The following is a 15,099-nucleotide window of genomic DNA, read 5'->3' as shown; positions in this document are numbered from 1 at the left end:
CTGTCCCAGCCTGTGTCAGCATCAAAGAGAATTCACACTGCTATTAATGGGGTTGTCTCAGTCATTTTATAACATCCATATGTACTGCAAATGGGGCCAATAAAATAAATTATATATATACATTCACCTCGTAATAGTTAAAGGGGTTCTCTAAACAAAAAAAATACTCACCTATCCCTGGTTCCCTTTCAGAACCGGTGCCAGAATCTGCTGACTCTGATCGGTCTCAGCAATCACATATGTCTCTCTGCTTGTGCTGCGGCGAGTTCTGACATAGGAGGGAATGGAGATCAGGATCGCACAACAGAGCAATGGGAAAAGAGGAGTATATACACTGCTCAAAAGAATAAAGGGAACACTCAAATAACACCTCCTAGATCTGAACGAATGAAATATTCTCATTGAATACTTTGTTCTGTACAAAGCTGAATGTGATGACAACAATATCACACAAATATCCTCAATGGAAATCAAATTTATTAACCAATGGAGGCCTGGATTTGGAGTCACCCCCAACATTAAAGTGGAAAAACACACTACAGGCTGATCCAACTTTGATGTAATGTCCTTAAAACATGTCAAAATGAGGCTGAGTAGTGAGTGTGGCCTCCACGTGCCTGTATGACCTCCACCACAAAGGCAGAGGTAGCGGTCCTGCTGCTGGGTTATTGCCCTCCTACAGCCCCCTCTCTGTCTGCTGGTGTACTGGTCTATCCCGTGGTAGCGCCTCCGGCCTCTGGACACTGCGCTGAGAGACACAGCAAACCTTCTTGCCACAGCTCGCAATGATGTGCCATCCTGGATGAGCTGCACTACCTGAGCCACTTGTGTGGGTTGTAGAGTCCGTCTCAGGCTACCACAAGTGTGAAAGCACAACCAACATTCAAAAGTGACCAAAACATCAGCCAGAAAGCATTGGTACTGAGACGTGGTCTGTGCTCCCCACCTGCAGGACCCCTCCTTTGTTGAGTGTCTCCATAATTGCCAATAATTTCCTTCTGTTGTCTATTCCATTTGCACCACATCATGTGAAATGGATTGTCAGTCCGTGTTGCTTAGAGTTACATTGTGTTGCTTAAGTGTTCCCTTTATTTTTTTGAGCAGTGTATTTTTTGTTAGTTTGTTTTACATCCACCCTGGCCGCCCATGTTTGCCCTAAATCCTGGACAACCCCTTTAAGTTAATGGGTGCAATTACTTTTACTACATATCACATAGAAGAAAAAAATCTCAATTCACTGTGTGAAGAGGGAAAATCATTTCTGCTTCCTCACAATGTCTTTACGTCATTCCTTTACTTTGTACACAAAAAAATGTCAAGTATATAGACAAACTGTCCACTTTTACTAAAACTTGAACTATAAGTGTCTGACTTTGACAGCTCCAAAAATCTTGGCGGTATGAATGCTTCACCTCTTTATTGCATGTTGTAATGTTATGTTTATTCCACTAGATGCCGCTGTTCCTTAGTAGGGTCATATTGTATTGCACTTTATTGGTCTGGCAACATTCTTCATTGAGTACTTTTTGTAAAATTTCTGTATAAGGGTGCATGCACACTACGTAACGCCGGGCGTGTATGAGAGCCGTACACGCCGGCATTACAGCAGACTGCCGAACACTTCCCATTCACTTCAATGGGAGCGCTCGTAACAGCGGCGTTTACGAGCGCTCCCATTGAAGTGAATGGGAAGTGTTCGGCAGTCTGCTGTAATGCCGGCGTGTACGGCTCTCATACACGCCCGGCGTTACGTAGTGTGCATGCACCCTAACTCTAATCCTCTATTGCTTCCTTTTCAGAAAAGTGCCGCAAATATATATACTTATATCACATCACTGCAGACATCACTTAGTCACACACTGCTTGTGAAGAGATCATTTGAGTGATATATAAAAAGCAGGATTAGGGGATAATTACACTCCTTAGGGAATCTGCACCTTCTCAGGCGTATGGAGTCTTACAAAGCCTTTTCTGCTCCACTGGGGGATTATGGGAAAAATATGCAAATCTGTTTTCCAAGATGTAAATAATAAGATGTAAACAGTGCCTCTGTTTGCTGCCCTCTAGGGCAGCCCCCTTAAACATCATGCACGACTTTTTCAATAAGCCTTAAATGCTATGATGCAAGGTTTAGCCAAACTAGTATTTCTATTCCAAAAGGAACAGTTTCCCAGCTGCGGACAGCGCCATTTCGATCTGTTGGATCTCTTCAGCACAGCGTAGGGATACTAGCTTGGCAGAAAGAGAGACTAGTGTCCCTGTGTGAAGAAGGCACAAGACTATTATGCACTATGGCGCATAATAGTGTGTGCAGCAATACGGTTTGTGCTGGAAGGGGGGGAGGGGTCAGGGGGCTGGAAGGGCCCCATATCAAATGTTCACCTTGGTTTTAAAGCTGACCACCGGCAAGCCATGCCCTGTCCAGTTTTCCCAGGGTTTAGGAGGGAAAGCCTGGGGCAAACAGCAGCGGTAGAGTGAACGCCCCCTAAAATGTCATAATTTTAAATTAATTGGATCCAAAATGCCTCCCAATAGTGTCATGTAGTAGGAGCAGCACCAAACTGGCAAGAGGCTACACAAAGGGAGTGAGCTCATGACTGACTCCAGACTCCTGAACTCCAAAGTCTATACCCCTATAACCTCAGTTTTATTACAGTACCTTATATTACTAACCTTGTGTAGCATCTTGCCAATGTTCTGCTGTGTTCTGAGTCAATCAGTTGGGTTGCCTGAAGAAGGGTCTTTCTGCTTTAATATCTTGCATATGTAATTTTTCTGGTTAGCCAATAAAGGTATCATATTTGCAATAGAATAGTATCAAATATTGCATGATGGGTTTTTTTCTGGCTATCAAGGCCCTACACTATTTTTCCCTATGCTTTGTAAAAATGTTTTTTGTTGTGAGTTCTCAGTGCAGCGAGTTATCATACTCAAGATGAAGAAGGCTGCGTCTGTATGTGCTATTACTGCCGCAAGCTGAGCAAGGTAAGTAGCTGGAAACCTAGTCATGTACTTGGCTCCATTGTGCATGATGTAAGCGTTGATGGCATCTAAATTATCATACATAATAATATACACAGACTTTTATCCAGTAATGTAAGTTTTCATGATTTTTTTCTTAATGTTTTACAAAACATTACGCTTCGAGGCAAAGCCTCCCATTAGTGTAAAATACCATGTAATAATTTATGTATATAGTGTTTGTTTATGTAAAAAGTCTGCATTTGTTCCAATAGTGAAAGGATTGGGTCAGGCAATGACCTATAGATGAGGTAGTCATGTTATCCACAGCGGGGAGCTGCAGGACAGTTTTGCTTCCACTTGTAAGACGGAATATGATCATGAGAGAAATAAACTTTGCAAAATTGAGTAAAGATCAGAAGTTGTAGGTATTGGATCCAGGCCCAATAACTGGCGTGTTGCTTGATCCCAGTCTTTTCCCAAACCAAGACGCATACAGATGTCCGGGTACTGTCGGTCAGATTTTACTGCCCACTCAATGGCTTTTTCAATGCTTGGATACTGTGAACTGATTAAAGAAGCAGATACAAGTTAGAAGAAATACAGGACAAGGAATCCTGGAATCAGGAGTACACCAAGTTAGAAGAGGCCAGGGGTCTGTACCCTGAAATCAGCTTCAGGCCTCCAGCACATGAGCATTGTGGAGGGTACGCATGGTGAAGTAAAGTATACTAGTCATAATACACATGTGGCCCAGGCCTAGAGCCGATTCCAGTTAGCAGACCCCGGGGGCCACAGGTTTGGGACCCTAAACCCCAGATAATGGAACACTAGCAGTTTAGTCATTACAATCCACATGATAGACTCCCTTTAGGTGTATATTTTTTAGTAAGTAACAAATATAAGGTGATGCATTCCCTTAAACTATTAGTGATCGGCCTAATTTAGACCTAATGGCAAGCCATTTTTTCTTTTGTCTTCCGGTATCAAGAGTCATCATTTTTAAATTTTTCATCAATGTAACTGTATGAGAGCTTGTGTTTTGCAGGACAAGTTATATTCTTCAATGCAACTATTTTGGAATAAACACACCTATAAACACACAGATCTAAGGATGTGTTCACACCTTCCGAAACACCGTGACTTATATTTATTGGAAAAACCTCAAATGAGGTTGCAATGACAAAAATTTGTAACCCTTCACCATCATAACTTGAACTTAAGTTTCTGGGTTTAAGGAAATGTTACTACCTTTGACACTTTATTTTAAGGTAACAGCTTGTAGAAAGTAAGTATATGAAGTACTGTATATATGCAAAAATATTTCTGACATTATGTCCAGCAAGTCCCTGGTCACATCTGTGCTATGGCTACTGCTATTAATGGAATTGTGGTAAAATATATCAAAAATGGCAATGGACTGCAGTGACATAGAATGGAGCGTGCCAAGGGTTGCATCAGGTCAGTTTGATGGTAATAATAGTGTTGTGTTACTTTGGCCTTCAGAAGTGACGAAACTACAGGTGGAAACCCTGAACGCAGATGTGAACATAGCCAGAGGGTAACTATACCTCTCCGTGTGACTACATGATAGCAAATATCAACAATGTAAGTGGCAATGAGATAACACTAGGTTCACGCTAGCTCCGGCTATTCATCACTTACATTAGAGAATCTGAACAATGGAGAGGTGGAATTCTAAAACAATGGTTGCACAAGGGACCCCGACAGATCCTATTGACTATAATGGGGTCCGTCAGCTGTCCACCATTTTGAAAATGAAAGTTCTCTGTTTAGATCTTGTTACTCAGATGACTTTCAGAGGTCTTCAGCAGAGACTCAGATGCAGCTATGAACCCAGCCTTACCCGCCAAACTTACTTACATCCTCAAAGTAAATACAACAGTTGGGTATTGTGTAAAGTGTAAAGAAAACAAGAATGCAAATAATGCTTTGGAATTGTAGTATTTATGCTGATGTTTGTTTTTTATACTTGTACCTTTTTGGGATGGACTGGTCCAACTTCATCAAAGTTTTCCATCTGATTCCGCTGAGAATGTTGTGAACCCGGATGATCTGCAGCACCAGGAGTGTAGCTATGAGTTTATGTATTGTATCTATTCCTCTGGTACCTGTATTAGCAATAGCCAAATATAAAGAAATAAAGAGTGATTGAATTATAAGATAAATGGTGTACAGAATAGGGACATGAGACACTTTGTATAACTATGGGGAGCATAGGGCATTTAGTAAGACCAATGTTTTATGTGCCGCTCCACAGGCATCAGATACAACACAATTATTAAAGGGGCATTTCCATCCCAGCCAGTCAAGTGGTAAATACGGTGGATTGCCCATGGTGGTTAGTGAAAATATTTTAGCACAGTACCAATACAGCTCTAAGCTGAACACCAAAGTCGTGTGACGCAGACTGGTTGCAATTGATATCTAACAATCCCAGACTCCCTACCAACCAGTCTGTCAAGGGAGATCTTTATTTCACAGAAGAAAGAACACTAAACTGAGGGCAGATAATGGGGGCAAGTAGGATAGTGAGGATTTAAAGTGGTTATTTGAGATTGGCCAAATCTCAGCGAGAGGAGGAAATACAGTGCTGAGACCAGTGACTGACCGCAGTGGTCATATGTTGTAGACGTGATATCATGTTGCAAAAACAGAGACTGACAGGGCGGACCAGAGCGCCAGCACAGAGATCTACCTGGTAAGTAATGGGCCTTCTGTTTTTTTTTGTTTTTTTTAACTGTATTTACCCCCTTGCTGAGACTTAGTCCAATCATTTACAACCCCTTTAAATCATAGCTTAGCCATTCTCTTAATTTCACATTAAGGGGGTTCCTGATTTACTGTAGCAGTAACTTAACCCTCTGCTCATACACCGGCTACCCAGAAATCACTGCTGTCACTCTGATGGCTCTGTCGTCTTCTCATGCACCATCTGAGGACAGGTCACGGCTCCAGCCAATCACTGGCCTCATCTGTGACCGCTACACAAACAGCACAACACTAAATGACCCACTAAATGGTGGGAATTTTCCCTATTTTCCTGTATAATAACACACATTTCTTATACATAGATGACTTAGAGATAAGCGGCAGTAACTGTTACCTACCCAGAGATCTGATGCCTTTTTTAACAAGAAAATCTTCAGTCAAGTACCAGACATTGATCTTTAATAATGTACCGAGTTCTCGACTCAGCAGCCAGTATCCCTCCTAGGGCAAAAAATACAACAGTGAGATTACTTTTTACCATGAGTTTTCGCTATAATATTTTTGGGAGATGCATAATGGCCGAGCCAAAAATAAGTTACCTGACTTTGAAGAGATGACAGAGATGACCAAGGAGGAGGCACAAAACGTCTTTTCTAGAAAATACAGAAATAATCGTATTATTATTATATAAGTGTTCTGTGAAGACCAATGAACTATCACAGATGTATCACTGAGGTAACCCCTGAGCTTTTACATTTGACTTTATTTGAACCCCTGTATATATTGTGATGTACGGGGGATTCAGAAGCTCTGGTTTCTTTCCCAAAAGCAGTCTTTATTGCAGCAGACAAGCTTAAAGGTACAGGCAGTGCTGCTCAGCATGTCAAAACAAACACATGAAAATAAAGACCTACGCCTGTCCGGTGGCTTACTAAACGAGTTATTCCCTCACTAACCAGGGGGTCAGCCTACTGCTGACCTCCTAACAAAACAGGGTTTACAAGTAAACAAGGGGTACACATACCCGGCACTTTAACAGCGTCCTTTTTGGCAGAGCTTTCTCAGGCTGCTTGACTGTGTCAGTGTTTCAGTCTCTCTCATTTCTCTCTCTAACCAGCACACCTGTGCTACTTACAGAGCTCTGCTGGCTTGTTTCCAAGCCTGGAATGGATTGCCATGCAGGACTGGCCCAAACTTTACTCCAGTCCGGGACCTAAAAGCTGAACGCCTGTGCATACTGCAACAGTCTTGGGAAAAAATAGCCTTTCTCCCACACTATACCCCTCTCCACTTCACAATATATATACTCTAGGAATAGGACATAGGGACATTATAAAGGCAGTTAAATCATTTGGACCCCCCTCTATGATCCAGATTGTAGAGCTGCTAAAAGGGAGCGAATCTTGTTATGGCCATGCAGTAGAAATGCTTCATATGTTATTCTACATATGTCAGACCTTAGTTGGTCACCAGATTGATCTTGAATTTGGCTTTGGTCTCTTCATGAGTCAGCTGCAAAGGGACGTACTCAGGCTAGTCATCACTTACAAAGTGTTACAACCAGCACCATAGCATCCAATTGCATTTACATTTTTAGGAAAACATATAATAGTGGAAACAATAATAAATTACCGATATCTGTAACAACGGAGATGGTGGAGGAGAAACCTAGAAAATATAAAGATATATCTAATTATATTATAGAAGAAGCTAGGTAAGATCTCTACAGGCACCAAGTTTTCTTTCTTTCTGGAGAAAACTGTGCTTCCAGATTATTCAGTATATTATAAATACGCTATGTCCCATAGTGGTGTAGAGGTGACCCGGGGAACGGCGGCTCTGTTTCCATTCACTTGAATAGGAGCAGGGCTGCTTCCAGCTGTAAACAATGTAAATGGCTTCCAGCACCAGCCAGATCAACTGATCGGTGCAGGGTGTGGGCGTCAGGTCACAAGGATTGGAGGATTGGTCATCAGTATCCAAAACACTTGGAGTCTTTGACAACACCTTTAGGCCAGGGCCCCACGTAGTGTTATCAACACGATTTGGCTGTGGCAGAAATGCAGCTGCAAAAACCAGTGCGCTTTACACTAACTGCAATGCGGATGAAATTCTGGCTATTCCCATTCACACATTGCAGAACACAATCCACAGTGGAAATGCTGCAATTTGAAAAACGATTGTGTTGTTGCAAATCACAGCATGTTTATTATTAGAGATGAGTGAACACTGTTCGGATCAGCCGATCCGAACAGCACGCAGCCATAGAAATGAATGGAAGCACCTGTGACGCTGACTTTGCCGGCGGCCGGCCGGCGTCACAGGTGCTTATCATTCATTTCTATGGGTGCGTGCTGTTCGAATCGGCTGATCCGAACAGTGTTTGCTCATCTCTATTTATATCTATAGAAACATTGGCGTTTTCCATATAGGTATAATGGAAGTAGAAAGGCCACAGAGGAAATCTGAAAAGTGCTGCAGTAAAAATGCGTTTCCACCACGTTTTTTTTCCTCATCGCTTTTTGACAGTGGCCCACTACGCGGGGCCTTAGCCTGAAACTGGTGTTTTTATAATCCAGTTTTATTAACAAGATTGCTGGAGTGAGATGTGCCAAATTTATTTTTACTTCTGATGGTTTCTGGTTAAAAGCAGCAAATCTAATCCAGCAATGAGCTGGTGTAAATCTGTACAGCAATCATACATTCATCAGGCGGCAGGAAGCCATGCCTCCTCCTCCCTGCTTTTTGGAAAATTATGAAAACAAAAAGTATAGTTTTGTGCAAAAAATGGCAAAAACATTGGACGTAACGGTCATGATGATTTACCCCCGAGGTGTACAGTTCTGGTTCATACATAAAGACCTAGCAGATCCAGAGAACATTCAGAGGACGGCAACCAAAGTAGTAACGGAATAGTTGGATTGCAGAACCCAGAAAAATTGGGTTATATGAGTTGGATAAAAAAAAAAAAAAATTATGCTAAAAATGTATTAAATGATTTAAACACAAAAATATACATACCATATCAGCTGGGGCCAGAGGTGGTGGGGTTACTGCTATAGACTGTTCCGTCTTTGTAGAACCAAAAGTTCCAAAATCTGAGGAAATGTGTGAACTGTATTGCATTATGTCTCCAAATAATGACCCACATGGGACTGGAGCTTGGGACGTTGCGGAATCAAACAGCACTGAATGGGATTGCTCTTCTTGTAACCGAGGCAAGTCAAAGTTGTGCTATAAAAATAACTAATATTAATTATATACAGCTTTTATAATTTACAAGAGCAAGTTCATAACAAGAACATACGCATACATGAAGGGGCCACACGGTGGCTCAGTGGTTAGCACTGCAGCCCTGCAGCGCTGGAGTCCTGGTGTTCAAATCCCGCCAAGGGCAAAAAAACCATCTGCAAGGAGTCTGTATGTTCTCCCTGTGCTTGCACGGATTTCCATCCCATATTCCAAAAAGACATACGGATAGGAAAAAATGTACATTGTGAGCTCTATGTGGGGCTCACAATCTACATAAAAAAAAAAGAACATCTCATTGTCTGGTCACCAGGGACAAGGTAAAATCAATCTAGTCATAAGCATAACTACCAGGGTAGCAGACGTGCAGCTGCTATGGGGCCCAGTTACTGAGTGAGCCCATTTCCGCTAATGAGGGTGCAATTGGTGTTAACTATTGAAAATGGAAGGATATGTAGAAAATTGACTGCGCCTCCACTACTTTACCTGCCTGCATGTGATATCATTATAATTACTTTCTTCAGAAGGTAAATAGGGGCCCCATTACAGATTTTGCAGTGGGGCCCTAGAGCTTCAAGCTATACCTCAGACTCAGAGGAAATAAAACCAACTACTGAGCCACCATCTAATATGGAGAATACAAAGAAAAAGACTTACAAAGAGGGAAAACCCCATGTCATCACTGTCATCATCATCATCCTCCTCACTTGAAGAAGTTCCTTCTACCGCCTTTGGATGCTGAAAGTAAAAAAACAAATAAACTGTTATTGATTGATATATACTGTATATTAAATTGTTATTACATTATTTAGGGGCTTCCTAGGTATTTGTACCAGCTGCTCAGACCTCAGAGTGCTGTCATTGTATGTTTGCTGCTCTTTAATAGGGTTCACTCTGCCTCTGATCTCTGAATCTTTGCCTCTATCCAGAGATTGAGTTTGCACCCACTTTGTGAACCCTGAATCCTGACTTCCAAATGTATCTCAGCCTCCACCTCAATTCTGAACTTGACCTTTCTAACGAAAGAGGTTCCTGAACCCTTTACCTGAACTCTTCTGTCTGGACTCAGGGGTCTTTCGGATAGGAAAGGATCCCTTTGACTAAGACTCCGATTGCAGAACGTCGCTAAAAAAAACGCTGCCAAAAAAACACAGCGGAAACGCATTATATTTTTTTCTGAGTTTTTCATAGTGTTTTTGCTGCATATAACTCTGCCGTTGTTCTTCCCTTATTAAATCTATGGGGAAATGTAAGAATTTCAGTAGGTAAAATTGACATGTTGCATTTTTCAAAAAGTCATGCGTTTTTGAAAAGGCGGCTTTTACGCAGCGTTTTTTCCCCCACAATATGTGGATGGGACTAACCAGAATCTCACTCATTTTGCTGGTACTGTTAGGCTCCATTCACACTGAGTAACGCTGGCGTTTTTTTTGTGCTTATTCTGGCACATAGCGCCGTGTACACGCCGCGTTTGCGCCGCGCTATTTTGCGGTCGCGTTGCGCAAAAAACGCCAGCGTTATGAGCCTTAAACGCAGCATTTTGTTTCTGCAACATGTGGCCTCAGCCTTAGGCTGGTTGAACATGATCGTACTGCAACTGGCCTGCCATGAGTTTTAACCAGTTGCACACAGGAGACACGGGGATGTCCCCTTGTGCCGCCTGTACACGGGCCGTGCTTCTGCGGCTGCTTTGATTAAATGAATAGGAGCCACGGAAGTATGGGCTGCAAAATAGGACAGGAATAGGACTTGTCCTATCTGATGCTGCCCGCACACTGAACCATGAAAGTCATGGTCGTGTTTACAGGTCCATAGAAAAAAATGACTCTGTGTGCTATCCGTGAAATACATTGATAGCTCATTGACCCACACCACGGTCGTCTACATGGGGCCTTACACTGCTAGATGCGTCTGCTAAAACCTTTGGGCCTTTTGATAGTAAGAAATGGAATCTGGCCCTTCATCTAGTTTTCTGAATTTAAAGAGGACCTTTCATGTGTTACAACAGCAAGGATATCTCCAGCTCGGGGGCATATAATGGGAAAGCCGACAGTGCACTGAATTCATCACACTGTCGGCTTTCTAGCGGTATATAAAAACGCATGTGACCGAGGACACAAAAGGTCGGTTGGATATTGAACTCTATTGATCTGCTACTCCTATGGCTACTTTGGCCTTGCTGTGTGTTTGTTGCCAGAACCTGGGAAGCTTGGCTAATCTCCTGGATGTGATCTTGGACCAGTTCATCCATTACCTTATATATAGACCTCTGCTACTTATGTATTGACTCGGCTCTCCTACTCTTGACTCTCTATGTTATTTTGTCCTACTTACTTTTACAGTTTACAAACTGGACTTTATAAATATCTTGAACTTTTAGTTTTGCACTGCAGTTTATGGGTTTTTTTCTGACAACTGTTCTGTTACTCCCAAGATCCTTTTATAGTCTGGCAGTGTAGTCAGACCGTAACATATACATTCTTTCAAACCTGACTTTACAGCTCAAAAAGCACAACATTAATACAGTATATCTGTATAGCACGACCTTCTTTCCCATATGCCAACCATTATTTCCAGATGACCAATCCATGTCTGGTAGAATATCTACATTTATAGCAGATATCAATTCAAGAACATTTGGTTCATTGTCAAAGGTTTCCTCTGCACCCTAGAAGATACAGGAAAAAAAAATATCCAAGTCATTAATGGCCAAAATAAAAATTGCAGGATTAAGTAATAAAAAACACATAGATAGTGACATAGAAACGTAAAAAGAAAACCAACAATAACATATTTAACCTAAAAATTTGGTTTAAAAATTATTTTTTGGTGACACATTCCCTTTAAGCCAATAGCTTCTAGGTCATGATATCTCCATATTGTCCTATAACCTGTGGTATAAATGAGAACTTTTGACAACTGCAGTTAAGGGGCCAAAGTGAGAAAATTGGCTGGGCAAAGGATCCTAGTAGGTTCTAAAGAGAATCTGCAAATCTAGTCTCCTGCTTAGTCCATGCTTGATTCAAGAGGATACAAAGGGGCATTTTTCCTAAACATGTAATATACATCTACTGCATATAGAATAATCTATTATTATACAAAGAAGAAATTACATCGCAATAGCTTATGGCTCCTATGCCTGTTCAGTACTCACCCTTTTCTCCACGGCCACAAAACTTGTGAATTGAGTGACCAGTGAGTATTCTTTACTGAGCTGAATGATGAAAGACTTCATCTCTTGTTTCTTCATCTGTATCAAGTATTAAATAACAAAGAATTATCATCACATAATATTCCAGCTCTCTACTAACATAGTAATCTGATCTAAAGGAGATCTAGTATTTGGGTATATTGTGAGAAGAGAGCAATATACCATCTTATGTACCAGTGTAAATACAATCTCTCTTCTCATCTAGGTCTCCTTTAGAAATGTAAATTGACTTTTATGTCAGAATTCTGGTGTGCAAAGATCAAGAAATTCCCCTTACTATAGTTTCACCATTACTCAAGTGACTGAAACATTTTATTTTTCATTGTATAAAACAGAAACAGATTTATTATTTCATAGACTTTATATTTCATTTTCAACAATAGCTAAGAACAGGGACAGACAACAAGAGCCCGGCCACTACTACTAGAAAGCAGAGGTGGTCATAAACCTAGGCAAGGAGCTGTAAACATACGTAATCAGCGGTGTCTGACTTATAGAGTACAATAGATAATTTCTTAGATAAAATGCTTCAGTTAGCTTAAAGGGATTGTCCAGGCAAAAATGGACAGCCCATTTAAGTTTTAAATTGAATGGGGTCAGTGAAAATAAAAAAAAATAAAAAATCATACTCACCTTTTCACATTGCTCCAGTGCCTTCTGGTGTGGTCCGGTCCTGTGGTGACGTGTGGTGGAAGTCCCAGCCATTTGTAATCGCTGGGGCCAATCAGCGGCTTCAGCAGAACTCAGGAGGAGACCTATGAGAAGCCGTCGGAGCAGAAGGCCCGCAACGTGCTGGGTTTACACTGGAGCATTGGGACAGGTGAGTATGATACTTTTTTTTCACCTTCCCGGGTGACATGCCACTATAAGCTTGTGTTAGTATTCTGATTGGGGGCCTTTCTATAATACAGTCCTATGAAAAAGTTTGGGCACCCCTATTAATCTTAATCATTTTTTGTTCTAAATATTTTGGTGTTTGCAACAGCCATTTCAGTTTGATATATCTAATAACTGATGGACACAGTAATATTTCAGGATTGAAATGAGGTTTATTGTACTAACAGAAAATGTGCAATATGCATTAAACCAAAATCTGACCGGTGCAAAAGTATGGGCACCCTTATCATTTTATTGATTTGAATTCCCCTAACTACTTTTTACTGACTTACTGAAGCACAAAATTGGTTTTGTAACCTCAGTGAGCTTTGAACTTCATAGCCAGATGTATCCAATCATAAGAAAAGGTATTTAAGGTGGCCAACTGCAAGTTGATCTCCTATTTGAATCTCCTCTGAAGAGTGGCATCATGGGCTACTCAAAACAACTCTCAAATGATCTGAAAACAAAGATTGTTCAACATAGTTGTTCAGGTGAAGGATACAAAAAGTTGTCTCAGAGATTTAACCTGTCAGTTTCCACTGTGAGGAACATAGTAAGGAAATGGAAGACCACAGGGACAGTTCTTGTTAAGCCCAGAAGTGGCAGGCCAAGAAAAATATCAGAAAGGCAGAGAAGAAGAATGGTGAGAACAGTCAAGGACAATCCACAGACCACCTCCAAAGAGCTGCAGCATCATCTTGCTGCAGATGGTGTCACTGTGCATCGGTCAACTATACAGCGCACTTTGCACAAATAGAAGCTGTATGGGAGAGTGATGAGAAAGAAGCCGTTTCTGCACGTACGCCACAAATAGAGTTGCCTGAGGTATGAAAAAGCACATTTGGACAAGGCAGCTTCATTTTGGAAACAAAAATTGAGTTGTTTGGTTATAAAAAAAGGCGTTATGCATGGCGTCCAAAAAGAAACAGCATTCCAAGAAAAACACATGCTACCCACTGTAAAATTTGGTGGAGGTTCCATCATGCTTTGGGGCTGTGTGGCCAATGCCGGCATCGGGAATCTTGTTAAAGTTGAGAGTCGCATGGATTCCACTCAGTATCAGCAGATTCTTGAGAATAATGTTCAAGAATCAGTGACGAAGTTGAAGTTACGCCGGGGATGGATATTTCAGCAAGACAATGATCCAAAACACCGCTCCAAATCCTCAGGCATTCATGCAGAGGAACAATTACAATGTTCTGGAATGGCCATCCCAGTCCCCAGACCTGAATATCATTGAACATCTGTGGGATGATTTGAAGCGGGCTGTCCATGCTCGGCGACCATCAAACTTAACGGAACTTGAATTGTTTGTCCAAAATACCTTTATCCAGGAACTGATTAAAAGCTACAGGAAGCGACTAGAGGCTGTTATCTTTGCAAAAGGAGGATCTACTAAATATTAATGTCACTTTTCTGTTGAGGTGCCCATACTTTTGCACCGGTCAAATTTTGGTTTAATGCATATTGCACATTTTCTGTTAGTACAATAAACCTCATTTCAATCCTGAAATATTACTGTGTCCATCAGTTATTAGATATATCAAACTGAAATGGCTGTTATAAACACCAAAATATTTAGAACTAAAAATGATTAAGATTAATAGGGGTGCCCAAACTTTTTCATAGGACTGTATGTATTACAGTAGTATTATACTGACCTCATTCTCATTTTCCATCTCATGCAGGATCCCATCCTCATAGTCTTTAATGAGAGCTCGAGCTGTAAGGGTGTGCAGTATCTGGACACAATGAGATCAATGTAATGTAAGCAAAAATATTAAAGAGAACAGAAAATCATCTTACTCCTTATAATTATTGGGGTTTTCCAGGGCTTAGATACTGATGGACAGATCAATATCATATCAGCGGCTGATGGAAGAAGTATAGTGTACAGAGCCATACTCACTGGAAGTACAAAGCTCTGTACACTGGATAGTAGTCACTAACACTCAGTTCCCATCCAGAGAACAATTCAGCTGGGTGTTGCAGTGTCATGAAATCCTGTGTGGAGATGCTCAGTGGATCTCCAGGACAAAGGATGCAGATAGTCAAGGATTCCTTTA

The 15,099-nt window shown here is 41.3% G+C and overlaps 1 protein-coding gene across 1 annotated transcript in view; it reads right to left on the bottom strand.

Annotated features, from left to right (window-relative positions):
* Positions 1-3,198: 3,198 nt before the first annotated feature.
* Positions 3,199-15,099, bottom strand: part of LOC142188581 (protein mono-ADP-ribosyltransferase PARP4-like) — a 42,845-nt gene continuing 30,944 nt past the window's right edge. Inside the window, exons 27-36 of the mRNA XM_075261871.1 lie at positions 14,695-14,775; positions 12,098-12,193; positions 11,489-11,611; positions 9,601-9,681; positions 8,716-8,928; positions 7,327-7,362; positions 6,294-6,347; positions 6,093-6,195; positions 4,961-5,093; positions 3,199-3,529 (exon numbers count right to left, since the gene is read on the bottom strand). Coding sequence (XP_075117972.1) covers positions 3,340-3,529; positions 4,961-5,093; positions 6,093-6,195; positions 6,294-6,347; positions 7,327-7,362; positions 8,716-8,928; positions 9,601-9,681; positions 11,489-11,611; positions 12,098-12,193; positions 14,695-14,775 — 1,110 coding nt within the window. The 3' untranslated portion in view covers positions 3,199-3,339. The remainder of the gene's footprint in view (positions 3,530-4,960; positions 5,094-6,092; positions 6,196-6,293; positions 6,348-7,326; positions 7,363-8,715; positions 8,929-9,600; positions 9,682-11,488; positions 11,612-12,097; positions 12,194-14,694; positions 14,776-15,099) is intronic.

Source organism: Leptodactylus fuscus, unplaced genomic scaffold (genome assembly GCF_031893055.1).
Source record: "Leptodactylus fuscus isolate aLepFus1 unplaced genomic scaffold, aLepFus1.hap2 HAP2_SCAFFOLD_550, whole genome shotgun sequence".
Taxonomy (NCBI): domain Eukaryota; kingdom Metazoa; phylum Chordata; class Amphibia; order Anura; family Leptodactylidae; genus Leptodactylus; species Leptodactylus fuscus.
This window is presented reverse-complemented; position numbering and strand designations above follow the sequence as displayed.